The following is a 22,357-nucleotide window of genomic DNA, read 5'->3' as shown; positions in this document are numbered from 1 at the left end:
CGCCCACTTGAATATGTACAGCCAACCTTCTAGAAACAGTTAGCACGCGACGCTTCCCCTGTGTCAACATCAACAACCAAGGGAGGTCACACTATATCAAGCTCACTGCCAAGCTCAACATTATACAAGCGCCTCAATCAATATGCCACTTACTATCATAAGAAATTTGTTACGATATGCATAACAGACGAAAGTAGATAAAAGAAGTTTCAAATGTGAGGAAAGTCATACCGTACTACCAATTGCTTTTCAGAATTAAGATGTGTACGGACATAAACATGGAGGACCTGGTCACCATCCACCACGAGATGGGACACATCGAGTACTACCTGCTGTATAAAGATCAACCCCAGGTGTACAGGGATGGAGCCAACCCTGGTCAGTTTCTCTGTTTCTTTGACTACTGTCACTAGTGACCGTGTGCCAGATCTCTGTCTACTGTCATCAGTGACTGTGTACCAGATCTCTGTCTACTGTCATTAGTGACCGTGTGCCAGATCTCTGTCTACTGTCATTAGTGACCGTGTGCCAGATCTCTGTCTACTGTCATCAGTGACCGTGTACCAGATCTCTGTCTACTGTCATCAGTGACCGTGTGCCAGATCTCTGTCTACTGTCACTAGTTACTGCATGCCAGATCTCTGTCTACTGTCACTAGTTACCGCGTGTCAGATCTCTGTCTACTGTCACTAGTGACCGTGTGCCAGATCTCTGTCTACTGTCACTAGTCACCGCGTGTCAGATCTCTGTCTACTGTCATCAGTGACCGTGTGTCAGATCTCTGTCGTCCATCACCAGTGACCGTGTGTCAGATCTCTGTCTACTGTCACTAGTGACCACGTGTCAGATCTCTGTCTACTGTCATCAGTGACCGCGTGTCAGATCTCTGTCTACTGTCATCAGTGACCGCGTGTCAGATCTCTGTCTACTGTCACCAGTGACCGTGTGCCAGATCTCTGTCGTCCATCACCAGTTACCGTGTGTCAGATCTCTGTCTACTGTCATCAGTGACCGTGTGTCAGATCTCTGTCGTCCATCACCAGTGACCGTGCGTCAGATCTCTGTCTACTGTCACTAGTGACCACGTGTCAGATCTCTGTCTACTGTCATCAGTGACCGGGTGTCAGATCTCTGTCTACTGTCATCAGTGACCGCGTGTCAGATCTCTGTCTACTGTCACCAGGGACCGTGTGCCAGATCTCTGTCGTCCATCACTAGTGACCGCGTGTCAGATCTCTGTCGTCCATCACCAGTTACCGTGTGTCAGATCTCTGTCTACTGTCATCAGTGACCGCGTGTCAGATCTCTGTCTACTGTCATCAGTGACCAAGTGTCAGATCTCTGTCTACTGTCATCAGTGACTGTGTGTCAGATCTCTGTCTACTGTCATTAGTGACCATGTGTCAGATCTCTGTCGTCCATCATCAGTGACCGTGTGTCAGATCTCTGTCTACTGTCATCAGTGACCGTGTGTCAGATCTCTGTCTACTGTCATCAGTGACCGTGTGTCAGATCTCTGTCGTCCACCATCAGTGACCGCGTGTCAGATCTCTGTCTACTGTCATCAGTGACCTTATGTCAGATCTCTGTCCTCCATCACCAGTGATTTTGTGTCAGATCTCTGTCTGCTGTCATCAGTCAGATATGTGTCAGATTTTAGTCCATATTCCATCAGACCTAGGTCAGAAATAAATAGCTTGGTATAGTTTACATCGTGAATTGTTGCTCCTATCCATTAGTGACCATTATTCTGGAAAATGCCAGACATAATATGTTTCGGGAATCTGAAAACTGCAAGTCTTAACCACGGATCGGCACGAATAGCTGCAAGATTGCTGTTACGGCGCTTAACAATATTCATTCACCCACTCACTTAACAACGGAACCAATGAAAGAACCAATGAAGTAATTCCTGTAACAGAATGTTTCATTTTGCATCTAATTGCAGGTTTCCATGAGGCCATCGGTGATACCATGGCGCTGTCGGCGACTACCCCCGCCCACCTCCGCAAAATTGGTCTGCTAGAGGCGGGGCAGGACGATGACGGTGAGATGCTATAACTATCATGATTACCATACATACAATATAATCCGGTTAGCTATACCGCTATCGTTCTACGTAATATGTGCCAAACCCGACTGGAAATACTGGGATAACTACAGTCTCCAGGCAGACAGTTCGATGAAGGAGAACATCGCATTAACTCCAGGTTAGTTTAAATCAAACTATTTCAGATCGACGGGTTTGAGAAGACTGTAAGATTATCATCTTATTTCAGAAACCGATATCAATTTCCTGATGAAAATGGCATTGCAGAAGATTGCCTTTTTACCTTTCGGCTACCTGATTGACCAATGGCGATGGAATGTGTTCAGCGGGGACACGCCTCCCAGCAGATACAACCGCGATTGGTGGGAACTCAGGTGCGTCCTGAGAGAAGCATTAACTGTTTAATAGCACATTTTCTGCCAACCGTTAAGCATAACAAAACTATTTCTAAGGCCGATGTAACATCGACAATTAGTGTTAAAGATATTTTAGAGTTGATTATTACTGGACGGGCGGCTGTGAATACGTGTTGTGTGATAAATCATGAATCGAACGTTTATCTCAAAGTAAGCACATTGTCCCTTTTCTACCTCATTACCTTTTAACATGACAACGCCCGGCCTCCTTTTGCTCGACTTGTTCAGGATTCCCTTCAACAAAACAACGTGAATGTCATCCCCTACCTCTAATACATTCAAATGTGTATTATTACAGATGCAAGTACCAGGGCATAGCTCCTCCCATTCCACGTACCGAGTATGACTTCGATCCGGGTGCCAAGTTCCACGTGTCCAACAATGTGGCATACATCAGGTTGGGGACTTAATACACAGCTACCATGTTTCAAGCATTTATCCAGACAATATCCCTGTAAATATAATCAACAAATCCCTTTCCATAATCATAAGAAATATCCATTGTACGATTACGACTGTATTATAAGCATGCGATTATCAATCTATATCAAATAGTGATGATACCAGGTGTTCGCGAAAAGGTTGCGTATCCTGCCCAAACGTGCGCACCCGTCACAAACACATGCAAAGGCGAGTCACTGTTCACCTAGAAAAACAAGCAAGAACACACGACACACTAAGAGACTACTTAATGATTACATGTTTGTGTAGAAACAACCCAAAAGAACATTACTGTTTGGAAAATTTAATGATTCATCTCAGAATAATGGATTGCCAATTGCTCCATTCGCAACGTGTTTTGTGTTGTTGATGTCAGGCCATCAATACCCTAAATATCAGATCCATAAGTCATATGTGACTTTCACACATACGACATCAAACATATTTATATGTCGATGTTCATTGTTATGAGGGTAACGCTATTTTTCAGGGCATTATCCTCCCGTCGAAGGAGGGCAGTTGAAAGGACTGAGGGCTTCTACAAATGATAATGCTCTGAAAAATAGCTTACCGTTATTATAGCTAAAGTGGATGGAATTTGTTATAAAAAAAATAAAAGAAACAACAATATCGGTTTTGAAACATTTACTGCAATCAACACGAATGACACTGACCTACTTTTACAAATATGGAAACGTCATAGAACAAACCAGATGTCGTCACTATTCAACTTGACGTCATCTATCCCTATCCTATGACGTCACCTAACAACGGGCGTGATAATGGCCAGTCGTCAAGCAAAATGAGGGCATTACCAAGTTACAGTTTCCCGCTGGTTTCAGATAACACGCGGACGTTTACTGATAATTCTATCCATTTTAGCTATAAGATCAGTTAAGCATGGATACACCATTAAGATGGGATAATGTGACTTTTATCAAAATATTTTTTGTTGATGCCCAGATACTTCGTGAGTTACGTCATCCAGTTCCAGTTCCACCAGGCGTTGTGCAAGGCAGCCGGACACACGGGGCCACTACACAGATGCGACATCTACCAGTCCACTGCTGCTGGCACTAAACTCAGGTCACCGTAGTCGATTTGTCATTCGATTCAGAGAAGATAGTAATACAATACCATAAAGCAATAGTATGAACAGAACTACTTATCTGCGACCGATAGCTGATTGAAACCATTTTCGACACCAACAGAGAAAAATCACTTAGATTTGGAAAAAAACGTTTGCCTTTCGTCAAGCTTACTTAGTCCAAAATAATATTTTTATTTCCCATAATAATCCTGACTACCAAACTTGTTAAAATCAACGAGAGTCTTGAGACACAAGAAAAAACCCAATATGTTGCCCCCATTTTTGGTTTGAATTTTACGTCCTCTGGAAAAAATACCAAAATATAACTGTGGCAATGGATTTTGTCATTCCACACTGCTTCCACATGCGACATGGCTTGGGTGATAGCTCCTTGGAAATTACATCACAATGCTTTGCAGACCACTGTGACGCTTCAGTTGCCATGACGTCAAATCAAAAGACATCACTAATCTCCCTCTCACTGAAGCTGGTTGGCTGTACTTGGTACTTTCAAGACACTGGTTATCACTGTTACGAAATGAAAATGTCTAAGAATGTTTGACACTCATCAATGAAAGTTTAAAACTCCTCGATAAGCCTCGGAGCCTTAACTTGTGTCGACTTGTGTTGATACATTGGAAGTGACAAGACGCTCTGGTGAAGTTCTCTCTATACTTGACATAGTCCATAAACACGGAGACACTAACATCCTGTCCCCACCACATGATGTTTGTCAGTTTCTTATTCACCACCTTTAACAGGTATCCTTCATATTCCAGGGATGCTCTTAGTCTGGGGTCATCTAGACCTTGGCCGGAAGTTATGACCCAGCTAACGGGTCAAGCCAAGATGAACGTGAGCGCACTGAAGGAATATTTCAAGCCGCTATCTGATTGGCTAGAAGTTCAGAATGCAAATAAGGAGACTGGTTGGGATGAGCACTGCCCTGTGAATGAAGGCCTGGATGTGGGGGCGTGGCTAGAGACATACAACGACCACGTGCAGGTGGTGCAGCACGAGGCCGCCCTGGCTGACTGGACGTACAACACAAACATCACGGACTACAACCAGGACAGGAGGGTCAGTGAACATGTACTACCTGAGGCTCGCATTGGGGTTCCAGGGCAGAATAAGACCCAAGTAACCCATGTTTCTCATAGAGACTTTCTAATCAAGGGGTGGTGGCGGGGAAGGGGTGTCACTGCTGTCCCAGTCGTCTAATTCAAAAGGTCAACGCCATCGATAATCAGTATATAACTAACTAACTAACTCGTCCAACTTTACCACGTAAATTCAAACGTCAACGCCAGGCAAAATAGTGGAGCATTATATACTGAACAACAAAAGTTCATGTGACATTGAATAGGATTTAATGCAAAGTTATGTTTTTTTTACCAAATCTGAAACAATTTCGGTGTGCAACAGATAAAAGACTCCTGTAAGTGTTCAAATGGTTGAATTTGCCATACTGACTTCAGAACATGCGTGATTTCATAATAAAAAACATGAACATGCCAAAATGTCAATTTACAAATCAATAGCGTGTGTGTCCACCTCTGGTTGCGATGCAAGCAACACATCCTGTCTCATGGAATGGACCAGGCGTCGCACAAAGTCCTGTGGGATATCTGTCCATATCTGCTGCAGCATGCTTCGAAGTTCCTGGAGTGTCTGTAGAGCACCTGGTTGACGTCGAAGGCGCCGATCCATCTCATCCCACATGTGCTCGAATGGTGAGAGATCAGGGGAGCGAGCCGGCCAGGGGATGACATTCACGTTGTTTTGTTGAAGGGAATCCTGAACAAGTCGAGCAATATGAGGCCGGGAATTGTCATGTTAAAAGGTAATGACTGGGCCATGACGACGCAAAAACGGTAGGACAACAGGGCCGATGATCTCGTCGCGGTAGCGCTGTCTATTGAGATATCCCTCTACCACTATCAAACAGGTCCTCTGTCTTGCTTTAATCCCACCCCATACCATAACGCTGCCGCCCCCGAACCGATCTTCTTCCATGACACAATGATTGACGTTACGTTCATCTCGACGTCGGTACACCCGAATCCGTCCATCGCTGTGACTGAGGTATATAGAACTTGAATAGAACTTGCCCCCGCTGTCTACACCACTGTAGACGTGCTTGACGGTGGTTTTCTGTGGGACATCTGGCGGGTCTTCTGGCGACAATCCCTGCACATCTGAGGCGACGACGTCCGGTTTGTGAAGATATTCATCGATGGCCAGGGATGCTTCTTGCAGTAACTGTTGCTGGCTGGAACCGATTTCGTAGGTGTGACGCTCGAATCCAGTTATCTTGTCTCTGACTGCATTCATCTGTTGCCAACGTTGCCATAAACACCAAATGGTGTTTCTGTGGACGTTAAATTGTCTTGCAAAATCACGTTGACTAGATCCTGCTTCAAGCATACCAATGGCTCGCAGAGGCTCATTTTCGGACAGGCGTGGCATTTCGTAATGTTGATAATTGCGTAATTTTGTTGTTTTTCTGAGTGGTTGTTGTCAGCACGATGCTAAACAATGCATATGGAATCCCGTTAACGAACATGTTTTTATACCCATTCTTGGGTAGTGAAATGCATGGGGCCTGCATAAAAGTCAACTTTTGCATGGAATGCATGCTTTTCAGTAGCAGTTGCGTTTTTGTGACTTGATTCCATACATGTACTACAATACTGAAAACCAAACTTTACTTGTTTGAAAAATACACTAAAATATTGGTGTCACAGGAACTTTTGTTGTTGAGTGTATAATTGAATAACCAGTGATGATATCATTTGGTCGCGAAACAAACTGAATAGGCGCCGCAACTCGCTGTGCAGAGTGACGTCACTGATGCGTGCGTCTTTATAGGTGAATCCCAGATTCACCCTGATTATATTTCTTGGTTTGTCAGAACCAACCCGTGCTCATGGGATTCATCAGAGTGGTAAATACCCAAGACCCGTGATCTTCCCTTTCACATTAAGCTGGCCAGCGTGATATACTAGTAACTGAATTATTTTTCAAAGAGGCGTTAAACCGAACTCACACATTACCTTACGAATGAGGAGAGGGTGGCCCTTATGTTTGACCTTGTAGCCTTTGTAACACTATGTACTGGTGGCGTGGAGTGCTGGTCGTGTTGTTAACCACATGGCCCACACAGTCATACCATAATTGAGAATAGAGTACAGACTGAGACGTTCAATTATGAAAGGAACCAACCCTGGTTGCCCTTTTCTATAGCTGTTATCCAACATAAGTACTTCTCCTCCCACGAATATATACTATTTCTTTTAAACATAAGTATTGGCACCTTTTTGTAGAAAAGGAGTTCATTCGTCATGGGTCAACTGTTTGACCTTGTTGCCGTCGTGTCTTCGTGGCGTTGAGTGTTGCTCATATGGTTACCCACGTGGCCCAGATAGTCAATCCAAAAAATGGAATAAAGTACAACAACATTAATTAATTCAATTCGTCTATAGACAGGCTCGGCAGTGACTGTGGGACAACGTGTATGGGTTGCATAAGTTGTGTTTGTGAAGAGGAAGGGGTTGGAGGTTTTTTTGTCAGCAGTTTCTATTCATTAAACGTCTTCTCATAAAAGGTGGGATGTTAAAAACAATATTTATTATTTACTCACTACCATTTGTTCCTCGAGGGGTCTAAAGTCTAAAGGATTGATTTTGCTGGATATTTTAATTAAGATTCAGTCAATAATATGGCAACTCTTTAATTTAGTTTGGCTATCGATTCTGGTAGGTAGAGTGTAAGGCTATCCTCTACGACTCTGGCTTAAAGGATCCGTTTAAGACACATCAGGGTTTCCCAGACATCCCATTTGGATGCAAAACTATTTGTTTCTACAGCTGTGTTTGTAAAGAGGACATGTGTTTATATGTTTCGTATCTCGTACCCTCCTTTGTACCCACTGCAATATACTTTACGACCAAACTGAGATGGCATTGCTTGGTGTTGCAGGTGGAGGCGGAGGTGAAGGGGTCCCAGTTCACCAAGGAGGCGGCTGGAATTGCCAGCACGTACGACGTCTCCAGCACACATGACCCCAGCTTAGCCAGGCAGCTGCACATGATCAAAGACATCGGCACAGACGCGCTCAAAGACGAGAAGAAGATTAAGAAGGTACTGTTCTGGCAATCCTAGATATCTCCATGTCTGGAGGACGCTGACTCACTCCGCAAGCTTTGATGTAACAGCTTGTCTCAAATGTCCCGGGTGAATTATCGTATTGAATACAGTCAGTAATGAGATCAGCTTTCATATCAAATGTTCTATCCGTTAATATTCAAGAGTGAGTGAGTATGGTTTTACGAACGAACGCTTTAACCACAAGGCTACCCGACCGCCCCTAATATTCAAGAAACAATGGATTCAAGAGAATTCAAGAATTGTGAGTTGCCAAGAACATACCAGTATAAAGAATTCATATTTGCTCTCATCAGAATATATTTTTGTCAGAATTCCTTAACCATGGAATCTTTTTTCAATATCAATGATAAGTACACTGACCACCACCGTCCGTGCTTCACGGGTTTGTACACACGACCTCTACTCTACACATTGCTTCTGTATCCAACAACTATAGGGTTCGCACTAAATAGGCACATTTGACTTCCGTGAGTACACAACCCGGTGTCATTTCATTACTTGGCTAAAATAGACATTCGTCACAGGAACACAGCATATTGGCCATGCGTTTATTGCCCCGGGCCGAAATAACCAATCCAGTGTTTGACATCATGAGCATCGATGTACACAACCGGAATACGATGACATGCATCAACCAAGTCAGCGCGGCTGACCACTCGATTCCGTCAGTCGTCTCTTATGACAATCAAGGGATGCTGAAGGCCTAATCTAATCAGGATCTTCAAGATGGCGGCCGTGTGCATTCGCGGATGCATTCGTCACCATTCGCCCCTTTCCGTAACATGCAAGAAAACTCGTCCCCCTATCGATGAATGTTATATGCGAAAATACGACAAACCAATCAGAATGCGCGTATGATTTCAAGTTCTTCGTAAAAGAATCCCTCAGAAACAATTCTGTTTTTACATATGTCTTGCATCTAAAACTATACCCGAGACACAGTTAAATGTGTTCAATCATACTGTATAATTTCGCATGTCCTGACGTGCTTTAAATTGCATCTGAAATATAAATAATATATAGGGAAATATATGTGAGCCATTGCGCAACGAGTTGACAATTGTTTAAGGTATGCCCGTTTGCGCTAAGACGGAACGCGGTTGCAAAAATGGCCACGATAGGGGCACGAGTCACTATTCGGCTTGTCCCGGAATAACACGAGTTGGTCACGAATGTCGCGGATGATGGAAGAGCGCAGTGTATGCAAACCCGTGGCGTATTGACGATAACGGGCCTTGTGTTACATATCGTCATACCCTGTGTTGTCTTGTAGCTGAGTGAAGTCCAGGCTCAGATGGAGGGCATCTTCAGCAAGGGCAAGGTGTGTCTCAACAAGACTCGACCTGACGACTGTCTCGATCTGGAACCTGGTGAGCCTTTACTTTGGCTGACTGCCATCAGGGCATTCAGTCATCGCTCAAGTGTTGTCTTCAGTATCATGATATAGTTCATTTTAATAAAACATACGGGTAATGAAGCATACGGGTAATGAAGCACACGGGTAATGAAACACACGGGTAATGAAGCACGCGGGTAATGAAGCATACGGGTAATGAAGCATACGGGTAATGAAGCACACGGGTAATGAAGCACACGGGTAATGAAGCATACGGGTAATGAAACACACGGGTAATGAAGCACACGGGTAATGAAGCATACGGGTAATGAAACACACGGGTAATGAAGCATACGGGTAATGAAGCATACGGGTAATGAAGCACACGGGTAATGAAGCATACGGGTAATGAAACACACGGGTAATGAAGCATACGGGTAATGAAGCATACGGGTAATGAAGCACACGGGTAATGAAGCATACGGGTAATGAAACACACGGGTAATGAAGCACACGGGTAATGAAGCATACGGGTAATGAAGCACGCGGGTAATGAAGCACACGGGTAATGAAGCATACGGGTAATGAAACACACGGGTAATGAAGCACGCGGGTAATGAAGCATACGGGTAATGAAGCATACGGGTAATGAAGCACATGGGTAATGAAGCACGCGGGTAATGAAGCAAACGGGTAATGAAACACACGGGTAATGAAGCACACGGGTAATGAAGCAAACGGGTAATGAAGCATACGGGTAATGAAACACACGGGTAATGAAGCACACGGGTAATGAAGCATACGGGTAATGAAACACACGGGTAATGAAGCACGCGGGTAATGAAGCATACGGGTAATGAAGCATACGGGTAATGAAGCACACGGGTAATGAAGCACACGGGTAATGAAGCATACGGGTAATGAAACACACGGGTAATGAAGCACGCGGGTAATGAAGCCAAGGGTAATGAAGCACACGGGTAATGAAGCACATGGGTAATGAAGCATACGGGTAATGAAGCATACGGGTAATGAAACACACGGGTAATGAAGCACGCGGGTAATGAAGCCAAGGGTAATGAAGCACACGGGTAATGAAGCACATGGGTAATGAAGCACACGGGTAATGAAGCATACGGGTAATGAAACACACGGGTAATGAAGCACGCGGGTAATGAAGCATACGGGTAATGAAGCATACGGGTAATGAAGCATACGGGTAATGAAACACACGGGTAATGAAGCATACGGGTAATGAAACACACGGGTAATGAAGCATACGGGTAATGAAACACACGGGTAATGAAGCACATGGGTAATGAAGCACACGGGTAATGAAACACACGGGTAATGAAACACACAGGTAATGAAGCATACGGGTAATGAAGCATACGGGTAATGAAGCACACGGGTAATGAAACACACGGGTAATGAAGCACATGGGTAATGAAGCACACGGGTAATGAAACACACGGGTAATGAAACACATGGGTAATGAAGCACGCGGGTAATGAAACATACGGGTAATGAAACACACGGGTAATGAAACACACGGGTAATGAAACACACGGGTAATGAAACATACGGGTAATGAAGCATACGGGTAATGAAGCACATGGGTAATGAAGCATACGGGTAATGAAACACACGGGTAATGAAACACACGGGTAATGAAGCACATGGGTAATGAAGCACATGGGTAGGGAGCACACGGGTAATGAAACATACGGGTAATGAAACACACGGGTAATGAAACACACGGGTAATGAAACACACGGGTAATGAAACATACGGGTAATGAAGCATACGGGTAATGAAGCACATGGGTAATGAAGCATACGGGTAATGAAACACACGGGTAATGAAACACACGGGTAATGAAGCACACGGGTAATGAAGCACACGGGTAGTGAAGCATACGGGTAATGAAACACACGGGTAATGAAACATACGGGTAATGAAACACACGGGTAATGAAACACACGGGTAATGAAGCACATGGGTAATGAAGCACACGGGTAATGAAGCACACAGGTAATGAAGCACACGGGTAATGAAGCACACAGGTAATGAAGCACACGGGTAATGAAGCACACGGGTAATGAAGCACACAGGTAATGAAGCACATGGGTAATGAAGCACACGGGTAATGAAGCACACGGGTAATGAAGCACATGGGTAATGAAGCACACGGGTAATGAAGCATACGGGTAATGAAACACACGGGTAATGAAGCACGCGGGTAATGAAGCCAAGGGTAATGAAGCACACGGGTAATGAAGCACACGGGTAATGAAGCATACGGGTAATGAAACACACGGGTAATGAAGCACGCGGGTAATGAAGCACACGGGTAATGAAGCATACGGGTAATGAAGCATACGGGTAATGAAGCACATGGGTAATGAAACACACGGGTAATGAAGCATACGGGTAATGAAGCCAAGGGTAATGAAGCACACGGGTAATGAAGCACGCGGGTAATGAAGCACACGGGTAATGAAGCATACGGGTAATGAAGCACACGGGTAATGAAGTACACGGGTAATGAAGCACACGGGTAATGAAACACACGGGTAATGAAGCATACGGGTAATGAAACACACGGGTAATGAAACACACGGGTAATGAAGCATACGGGTAATGAAACACACGGGTAATGAAGCACGCGGGTAAAAAAACCAGATGTACAGTAGGAATAACAAACAGCACACGGGTAATGAAGCAGACGGGCAATTAAGTCAGATGTACAGATAGGATCAGGATTAAAATGATTAAAGTCATTGTGACAAGCTGATTTGATCCTAATTAATGTAATCTAGTCTAATCAAGCAATAGACTATCTTAATTAGGATCCAATCAGCTCTTTCTTGGAATCCCCACTTCTCTGCCCCATATACTACAATTGATTTTATTTTACCATCAAACAAACTTCACGAATCTGTTTAGTAAGTATTTACAAATATACAGTGCCTTGTCATCATTTTCTGTTTATCAGGAATCGCCCGGAAGTTTGCAAATTCACATGACTATTACGAGTTGCAAGCCATCTGGAAGCAGTGGCGTGACGTCACGGGAAAGAAGATGAAGCCTCTGTACACCCAGCTGGTGCATCTCAGCAACGAGGGAGTCCGAGAACTTGGTAGGTACTTCAATACTTCTGTAGGAACAGTCTACGATCACTACCACAATACTGCAAGCCAGGAAGGAGCCGACACCAACCACACAGCAGTAATATGTCACGAGAATAGTGAATCTAGCATGTTATTATAGCAATAAATGGATTATCGGTACCTCGGAGCTACAATTATTATACTTATGTCATTGGTTATCCTAACCCGATGCAGAAGTACCCATGATATATTGTAGAGAACCAATTATTTGTTCAACCAACTAAGATTTTAGCTTACCCTTGAAATTGTGAAAGAAACCACCCTTGTCGCTTTTTCGGGCCGTCCAAAATACCTATATGTAGCTATCATCCAACTTAAACACTTCAGAGATTCTCCTCCCTCGAGCATGATATTTCTGTCAATCATAAAAATGGCAACTTTCTTTGAAAAAGGAGTAACTGTTCATTAACAATGGGTCATTATTCATCCTATCAAATTTGATTTGCTCGTCCCATGCTTAATTACAGGTCATCTTGAAATAGCTGGAGACAGTGCCCACCGCGTTCCAAAAAACATTTGTGGGCACTGGTGGCCCAGTCATCTAAGGCGCCCTTGGGCACGCCAGAAGACTATGGTCGTCGGTCCGAATATGTCAGCACCATAACATTGCTCGTGGGTTTCACCAAAGTGGTAAACGTCTAAGACCTGCGTCAACTTTGGCTTTCCTCCCACATAAAGCTGACACGCCGTGATATAACTGGAGTACTGTTCAAAGCGGCGTTAAACCCAACTCACTTGCTCACTAAATAACATTAACTAAGCACTCTCTCTCTTCCGTATCTTCCAGGTTATAACGACACGGGGGAGTACTGGCGTTCGTCGTACGAGACCCCCACCTTCCAGCAGGACCTGGAGCACCTCCTCGACCAGCTGAAGCCGCTGTACCAGGAACTGCACACCTACGTCAGGCGCGAACTGAAGAAGGTGTACGGCAAAGACAAGTTCCCTGTCACAGGACACATACCAGCCCATCTACTGGGTAAGCTAGGGCAGCTTCATGGTGTTGATTGGTCACTGAGGCATTGGAACAATAGGTCATACCCAGGGGTATATTCAATCTCATTAAAATCAGATCTTAGTTCTCGCTACCGCTAAACAAAGTTTTTGGTAGCGAGAACTAAGATCTGATTTTAATGAGATTGGGGTATATTTGAAATGCAAAAGTCATCAAGCACTTTCTAAGTCATGTATGTAGCGACAAGAAGCTTTCCGCGAGTAAGTATTAACCCGTAGTCTACATACTGATGTCGTGTGCAAAAAGGGAAATAGTTGTGACGTATTTTGACCACGTATTTAGCGACATGCGCTAGAGCTACAGTTGTGTATATTACAGGTAACATCTGGGCCCAGGAGTGGGAAGATCTGTTCGACTTTTTGCAGCCCTTCAAACACAAACAGAGTGTGGACATCACTCCTACCCTCAAGGCGAAGGTAAGGCAATTTCAATTTCACATGCAGTTTCACATTCAGATTGCCATTCAGTTTTACATTCAGATTCATATTCAGTTTTACATTTAATTTCACATTCAGACTGCCATTCAGTTTCACATTCAACTTCACATTCAGTTTCGCATTCAGAGTCTTTAAATACCAGTTAATTAACGCCAGGGTCCTCTTATGTTTCCGCGTAACATGACGGTATCGTTTGTGCTCATGCTATCAAGCACTGGTTTGTCTGGTTAATACGCATTTCTACGGGTACACCAGTGCATTCCAGTAACTAGTACCTTTCAGAAGGGAGATAATTTCATTATATGTTGTCGCCATTCGCCGTGACTTGCGTCGCTTATGCGTACCAGAAACCTATGATCATTATTTCAAATCCCAGATTCGACCTGATTATGTTTCTCAGTTTGACAACCGCATATTACTGCCAGTTGGTTTCAACAAAGTCTTAAACGTGTAAGACCTGCATCACTTCCACATCAAGCTGTCACGCTGTGATAGGACAGTAATACTGTTCAAAACGGTATTTAAACCAAACTCACACGCTCCCCTTGAGACCCCACAAAGGCGATTACATGTTCTGTTATCATCCATCCAGAACTTCACGACCATAGACATGTTCAAAACTGCGGAGGCGTTCTACAAGTCTATTGGCCTGACCCCCATGCCCCAGACGTTCTGGGACAACTCCATGCTGGAGAAGCCGAAGGATGGGAGGGACGTGGTGTGCTACGCCTCGGCCTGGGACATGAGCAACACCAAGGACTTCAGGTGCTGCCTTCGTTTCCTATACAGTTTGTCTGTCTGTCTGTCTGTCTGTCTGTTTGTTTGTCCGTCTGTCTGTCTGTTTGTTTGTTTAACGCCGCACTCAGAAATATTCCAACTGTATGACGGCGGTCTGTAAATAATCGAGTCTGGACGAAACAATCCAAGGACTGACATCATGAGCATCGATTTACGCATTTGGGATACGATGACATGCATTAACCAAGTCATCGAGGCTGACCACCGGATCCCGTTAGTCGCCTCTTACGACAAGCATAGTCGCCTTTTACGGCAAGCATGGGCTGCTGAAGACCTTTTCTACAACGGATCTTCACGGGTCCAATGACATGCATCAATCAAGTCATCGTATTCAAATTGTGTGGATCGATGCCCATGATGTCAATCATTGGATTGTCTGATTCAATCGTTTAAGGATTGCACAGCCCAAGATGCTGTTTGGAGTTAATAACAGGCTGAAGTAAATTTTCTTCCCATATCGATTTACTGTGAAGGATAACTTTGAAATACGTTCTTTATTTTATTGTCTTTGGTAGAATCTTTAAAAAATTTGTTATTTCATATTTGAGCACATATTTGTCGGCTAAACCCTAAACCAAATGCAAAGACATATTGCCTTACATGGATCTACTGCTTTTGGGTAGTTGGTATACTTATGTTGGTTGAACTGCACTGAAACGCCTGCGAAGGTACATCATATATCCTGTATACTAGAATCAAGATGTGTACGGACATCACTATGGAGGACCTGATCACCATCCACCACGAGATGGGACACATCGAGTACTACCTCCAGTACAGAGGCCAGCCGTGGATCTTCAGAGGAGGAGCGAACCATGGTTTAATTTTATAACATTTATTTCTAAATATCGTTGGCTTAGTTTAAATGTAAAATTAATTATTTGGGGGTTTGTGGCTTACGTTAATCTATAATGTCAACGCCAGAGAATACCCAGTCTCGTTATCCACCGAAACAGATTCAGTTTGGTGTAAAAGGCAAAGTAGCGGTGAAAATCAGTTGTGACGTCAGGTATCGGCGAAGGTAAACAAACGTGTTTTGCTTCTGATGGCAGGATTCCACGAGGCTATCGGTGACACAATGGCTCTGTCCGCGTCCACGCCGAAGCACCTGAGGCGAGTTGACCTGTTGGCTCCTGGGCCCGAGGATGACGGTGAGTCTCTGGTGCACATCAAGGGGTAGAAGCACCATCCTCGTAGACAATGTTCAAGGGTAATATTATAAGAACGGGTGGTGGGAAAGTCTAATGTATACTCTTGACGCCAAAGAACCTTGTTCTATTCATCACAAGGGGGCTGACTTAAACTTCAACTCAAGTTATATTTGTATGCAGCTACACCCTGGGGATTCGGGGTTACAATTGGTCCCAAGCAACTTACGTTTGTCTTAAGAGGCGACCAAAGTAATTGGGTGATTCACGGTTGACTGCGTGTCATCGTACCAAGACGGTGCTCGTAATATCAATCACTGGTTTGCTAGGGCCGCAGTGATATAAATTGACTATTGCTAAGTACGGCGTTAAAGAACAAATAAGCAGTATGTATGAATCTAAACTGGACTTAAAGTGATCCACGGTAGCTTTGTCTCTGTGACATCAGCATCTGCATAAGCATCAGTATTTTCTGTGATATTGATGTTTTTCACACCTTTTAGCACTTTTCCAGCCTTATCATGGTTGGGGACACCAGGAATAGGCTCCACATGTGCTGGGAATTGACAGCGTGATAAGACGCCGCTTTTACCACTCGACCACCCGCTTAACATTGACTGATATCAGTTGCAGCAGGATCACTCGGGGTACATGCAATTTTATGCATCCCGCGTTAGGTATAATACCGCGAGCCGGACGAGTGGTATAAAACCTCATGAGGTACACATAAAACCCCATGTACCCCGAGTGATCCCTTCTACAACGAATTTATTTGATAGACATGTTTTAATGTGACATTGTTAAAGAATTAAAACAAATTCTTTTAAATGGATAGAAAACAGCTGTTCGATTAAGCTGAGGTTAACTTGTGCTATGTCACGTGACTATCATTGCCTCGGAAAAAGCGTGCGGCTTTTGGCTTCGAAACGGGGTATAAGTTATTTATTCTTCGGCTGTAAAATACACATGCAGCATGTTTTCTTCGTGGCGGGGTATAAGGGATTTTTTTCTCCCGCTGAGAAATTTATTTCCCTTCAAGACGGGATACATTGTATTTATCAAGATAATGTGGACCACTTCATTCTGACATGGTGGTGGTGGTGGTGGGGGGGGGGGGGGGAATAAATTATTTTATTGGCGCTGCTATTGTTAAAATTCTGATCTACGCAGAAGGGAATGAACCGTTCCGTGATTGAGGTTGGTAGGATAAAGGGTCTCCATGACAACGGTTACAATTGAGACTATGAAACCCCTATAGATGTGTAAACCTGCGACATCTTGCAGAGAGTGACCTCAACTTCTTGATGAAGACTGCCCTTGAGAAGATCGCTTTCCTTCCGTTCGGCTACCTGATTGACCAATGGCGGTGGAGTGTGTTCAGTGGAGAGACGCAACCTTCAGAATATAACAAGAAGTGGTGGGATTTAAGGTGAAAGTTGTTGATGTTGAAGTAATACCATATCTTGGATTCTGAAATGACATATTTTATGTCTTTTTCTGCACGCATATCTGATGTAGCACTGTGTTTCGTAATCACACCCACGTTATATCCCGGTACCGTTCCAGATGCAAGTACCAGGGTATATCCCCACCCGTTGCCCGCTCAGAGGAGGACTTTGACCCTGGCGCCAAGTACCACGTTGCTGCCAATGTACCATACATAAGGTATAGTGAGTGAGTGAGTGAGTGAGTATGGTTTTACGCCGCTTTAAGCAATATATCAGCAACATCACTGCGGGGAACAGCAGAAATAGGCTTCACACATTGTACCCATGTCGGGATGCGAACCAGTGTCTTCGGGGTGACGAGCGAACGCTTTAACCATTTAAAGCGTATAGAAATGTATTATCAGGTATATAGAGGATATTTAATGACAGTTGCCAAATGTGCTGTTTTTCTCTTCTTGTCGCGCAGCTAAAATTGATCTTTTCACGAGTGGTAAAATTGATATATGTAATATAAATTGTCAATGCAAGAAGAATTCCCAGTCTAGATTATCCGCCGAAACAAATTACATTTGGCTAAATAGCTGTGAAAATAATTTGAATGGACCACTGAAAACCAGTATGGGAAATATTATTTATTATTATAAAGATTACACTGGTGGTCGTTATTCTCCAGATACTTCGTGAGTTTCGTCATCCAGTTCCAGTTCCACAAGGCGCTGTGCCAGGCAGCCAAGCAGACAGGGCCTCTACATAGATGTGACATCTACCAGTCTAAAGACGCCGGAGACAAACTCAGGTTCACACACGATCTCACACTCTACCCATCCCCAATAACGAACAATTCTTTTAAGAGTTGCCACAAGAGTAACTTAAAATTACACGAACAGTCAACGAAAACATGTGAACCTGAATCTTTGCTCAAATGAAAAGTCTTAGCGTGCGCGGGTATGTGTGCGTGCGTGCATGTGCGAGCACGAGGGAGAGGGTGCAGTGTGTGAGTGAGAAAGAGTGGTGTGTGTGTGTGTGCGTGCGTGTGTGTGTGTGAAAGAGTTGAAAGAGTGTGTGTTATATGTATACAGGCAAGTGTATCAAGTCAGCCACCTTTGTTTATTAGATCCATGCTGGAAATGGGGTCGTCGGAACCCTGGCAGGAAGCGATGCAGGTGCTGACGGGACAGCGGAAGATGGACGCCAGCGCCCTCATGGAGTACTTCCAGCCTCTCACAAAATGGCTGAAAGAGAAGAACGCCCTGTCGGCGACCGAGGACGACCCAGGCTGGACGGATGTATGTCCAAATCCTTCCGGCAAGATCACAGATGTTACGTCGGCAAGACAGTTCATGGAGGAGTACGACAAGGAGGCTATGGTGGTGTTATACAGGAGCTCAGAGGCCAGCTGGACTTACAACACAAACATCACTGATTACAACAGTCAATTAGTGGTACGACACAATTAACGCTAATTGCAACAGAGACTTGGTAGTACGATACAACCATTACTCATAAAAAAACAGTTAGAGATAGGACACAATCATCACTGAGTACACAAAACAATTTTAGGTCCGACACAGCATCACTGACTACAGAGGACAGTTGGAAGGAAGATGCAACTATCTCTGATTAAACAAGATAGTTTTAATTATAATTATATCTGATCACAAAAGACACTTAGAGGAACACCGAGGTAATTGGTGTATCATTTCCGACGGTATGCCCATCTCTGTCAGTTCGGACGGTATGTTCAACTCTGTCAGTTCCGACGGTATGTAATCTCAATCAGTTCCGACGGTATATCCATCTCTATCAGTTCTGATGGTATGTCCATCTCTGTCAGTTCCGACGGTATACCATCTCTGTCAGTTCCGACGGTATATCCATCTCTATCAGTTCCGACGGTATATCCATCTCTATCGGTTCCGATGGTATGTAATCTCCATCAGTTCCGACGGTATGTCCATCTTTATCAGTTCCGATGGTATGTCCATCTTTATCAGTTCCGACTGTATATCCATCTCTGTCAGTTCCGACGGTATGTACACCTTTATCAGTTCCGACGGTATGTCCATCTTTATCAGTTCCGACAGTATGTCCATCTCTACCAGTTCCGATGATATATCCATCTCCATCAGTTCCGACGGTATGTACATCTCTATCAGTTCCGACGGTATGTTCATCTCTATCAGTTCCGACGGCGTGTACATCTTTATCAGTTCCGACGGTATGTTCATCTCTATCAGTTCCGACGGTATGTCCATCTCTATCAGTTCCGACGGTATGTTCATCTCTATCAGTTCCGACGGTATGTTCATCTCTATCAGTTCCGACGGTATGTCCATCTCTATCAGTTCCGACGGTATGTCCATCTCTATCAGTTCCGACGGTATGTACATCTCTACCAGTTCCGACGGTATGTTCATCTCTATCAGTTCCGACGGTATGTCTATCTCTATCAGTTCCGACGGTATGTCCATCTCTATCAGTTCCGACGGTATGTCTATCTCTATCAGTTCCGACGGTATGTCTATCTCTATCAGTTCCGACAGTATGTTCATCTCTATCAGTTCCGACGGTATATCCATCTCTATCAGGTCCGACGGTATATCCATCTCTACCAGTTCCGACGGTATGTCCATCTCTATCAGTTCCGACGGTATATCCATCTCTATCAGGTCCGACGGTATATCCATCTCTATCAGTTCCGACAGTATGTTCATCTCTATCAGTTCCGACGGTATATCCATCTCTACCAGTTCCGACGGTATGTCCATCTCTATCAGTTCCGACAGTATGTCCATCTCTATCAGTTCCGACGGTATATCCAACTCTACCAGTTCCGACGGTATGTACATCTCTATCAGTTCCGACAGTATGTCCATCTCTATCAGTTCCGACGGTACGTACATCTCTACCAGTTCCGACGGTAAGTTCATCTCTACCAGTTCCGACGGTAAGTTCATCTCTATCAGTTCCGACGGTAAGTTCATCTCTATCAGTTCCGACGGTATCTACACGTATAATATTATGTCTGGCTGTGTCCACAGTGTGTGTTTGCCTGCAGGTGGACGAGAGCCTGAAGGAGACAGATTTCAACAAGAAGATAACAAGGAGGGTGAAGATGTACGACTGGGAGAACTTTCAGGACGAGGGACTGAGGAGACAGTTCAACCTGAGCTCCGTGAGCGGCCCCACCGCGCTCTCAGACCCCGACAAGATCAAGCGGGTCAGTGAATCTCACTTGTATAGGGCATAGTTAATTCAGGTTTTATAAAATTCCTATTTGAAAATAAACAACCAGCTGTTGGCGACCTGTTTTTCTGTCAGCTTTAACCCAAGTACCCTGTGCCTGTCGTAAAAACCGACTACATCGGCCCAGGTTGAAATGGTCAGTCTTGCTGCTTGCTGTAATCAGGCTGCGATAGCGTGCGTCTTTGTTCATATTTTTACTCTTTGGTTTGCTTGTTTAGTCATGATTATATATATATTTTTTAATGTGAAGTTTGCACGATATACGGTTTGTCCATTTGGACGAGAGGTCGGTCATATGACGTTCATAAGTGTGTGAACGACACATTTTGACTTTCCTTCATAAGATTGTATTCTCGGAATGACGTGAACTACTTCCACGTTCCCGAGAAAGCCCCCCAGCACGTATAAATACAGAAGCGATGCTTCTGATCTTTTAGACCCTTTAATCTTGAACTCGGCGTTTTAGCCTACAGTGGAAGAAGGCAGAGAGTTTGACTGCATGCCCGTTCAAGGATATCCTCGCTCCAACCCATATTCTAGTGAAAATTTCGAAATTTCGAGTTTTTAAAAATAAACTTAAAATAACGATAAAATATTCGAAGAAACGAGAAAAAAACTCGAAATCTCGAGAAAATAATTGAAATAACGAGAAAATAATCGACGTAACGAGAAAAAATCGAAATTTCAAGTTTTTGAAATAAAATCAAAGTAAAGAGAGAAAAATCGAAGTAACGAGAACATTATTGAAGTAACGAGAACTTTCGATTTAAAAAAATGATTTTATGGTACCAAAGTGGCATCAGTAGGCTTTCGTAAGGGGTTAACGCTACATCTGTGCTGTGTTAAAGCTGAGTGAGCTGGAGTCACGGATGGAGGGACTGTTCAGCACGGCCAAGGTGAATGTCAGCGGCGTTATGTCAGACCTGGAGCCGGGTACGTGAACACAGACATGGTTTCGCAGCTCGACTAACACTATGGCATATATACAATTTGTAGGGCAGCAAGACTAAGACTTTTTGAATATATAAATTGTCTTTAATATTGTGCTATGAATATACTTAATGAATATACGTAAAGTATCTCTATGTTAAGCCCCGCCAAGTCATATTCGTCAGTGTCTCATAAAACTCATTTAATGTTTATAAAGTATAGGACCAAACAACACACACACACACACACACACACACACACACACACACACACACACACACGATCCTACGATCACAAGCATGTTAAGTCTAGGCACAATCAGGTGTTAATGCCACTGTGACAGTCCCTGGACATTTAGACTTCAGCTATGCAGCCCAGGAACGATAGTACTTTATTCAGCCTTCACATACCTACAATCTGATTGTGCAAATGAACGCCAAGATTACATCATATGACCTTGTCTGTACGTCAGATATAACCCGGATATTTGCGCAATCACGAGACTACGACGTCCTAACCAGTGTGTGGAAGGGATGGAGGGATGCGGCGGGGCCCCAGCTCAAGCCCCTGTACCAGGAGTTCGTCCAGCTCAGCAACGAGGGGGTCCAGGCTGACGGTAACTCTAAACCTGAACACGGCGCGACCTGAGACTATACTCG

The 22,357-nt window shown here is 44.0% G+C and overlaps 1 protein-coding gene across 1 annotated transcript in view; it reads left to right on the top strand.

The window, feature by feature from the left end:
• LOC139465532 (uncharacterized) overlaps window positions 1–22,357 on the top strand; it is a 107,890-nt gene that overhangs the window by 6,637 nt on the left and 78,896 nt on the right. The window contains exons 8-28 of the mRNA XM_071247249.1: window positions 254–378; window positions 1,949–2,047; window positions 2,280–2,424; window positions 2,765–2,863; window positions 3,871–3,993; window positions 4,777–5,077; window positions 7,979–8,140; window positions 9,441–9,537; window positions 12,502–12,645; window positions 13,464–13,655; window positions 14,010–14,107; window positions 14,721–14,893; window positions 15,620–15,744; window positions 15,979–16,077; window positions 17,359–17,503; window positions 17,641–17,739; window positions 18,196–18,318; window positions 18,637–18,964; window positions 20,581–20,742; window positions 21,617–21,701; window positions 22,171–22,314. Of these exons, the coding sequence (XP_071103350.1) occupies window positions 254–378; window positions 1,949–2,047; window positions 2,280–2,424; window positions 2,765–2,863; window positions 3,871–3,993; window positions 4,777–5,077; window positions 7,979–8,140; window positions 9,441–9,537; window positions 12,502–12,645; window positions 13,464–13,655; window positions 14,010–14,107; window positions 14,721–14,893; window positions 15,620–15,744; window positions 15,979–16,077; window positions 17,359–17,503; window positions 17,641–17,739; window positions 18,196–18,318; window positions 18,637–18,964; window positions 20,581–20,742; window positions 21,617–21,701; window positions 22,171–22,314 (3,068 nt within the window). The remainder of the gene's footprint in view (window positions 1–253; window positions 379–1,948; window positions 2,048–2,279; window positions 2,425–2,764; window positions 2,864–3,870; window positions 3,994–4,776; window positions 5,078–7,978; window positions 8,141–9,440; window positions 9,538–12,501; window positions 12,646–13,463; window positions 13,656–14,009; window positions 14,108–14,720; window positions 14,894–15,619; window positions 15,745–15,978; window positions 16,078–17,358; window positions 17,504–17,640; window positions 17,740–18,195; window positions 18,319–18,636; window positions 18,965–20,580; window positions 20,743–21,616; window positions 21,702–22,170; window positions 22,315–22,357) is intronic.

This window comes from Haliotis cracherodii, unplaced genomic scaffold (genome assembly GCF_022045235.1).
Source record: "Haliotis cracherodii isolate W230 unplaced genomic scaffold, xgHalCrac1.p SCAF_18, whole genome shotgun sequence".
Taxonomy (NCBI): Eukaryota; Metazoa; Mollusca; class Gastropoda; order Lepetellida; family Haliotidae; genus Haliotis; species Haliotis cracherodii.
This window is presented reverse-complemented; position numbering and strand designations above follow the sequence as displayed.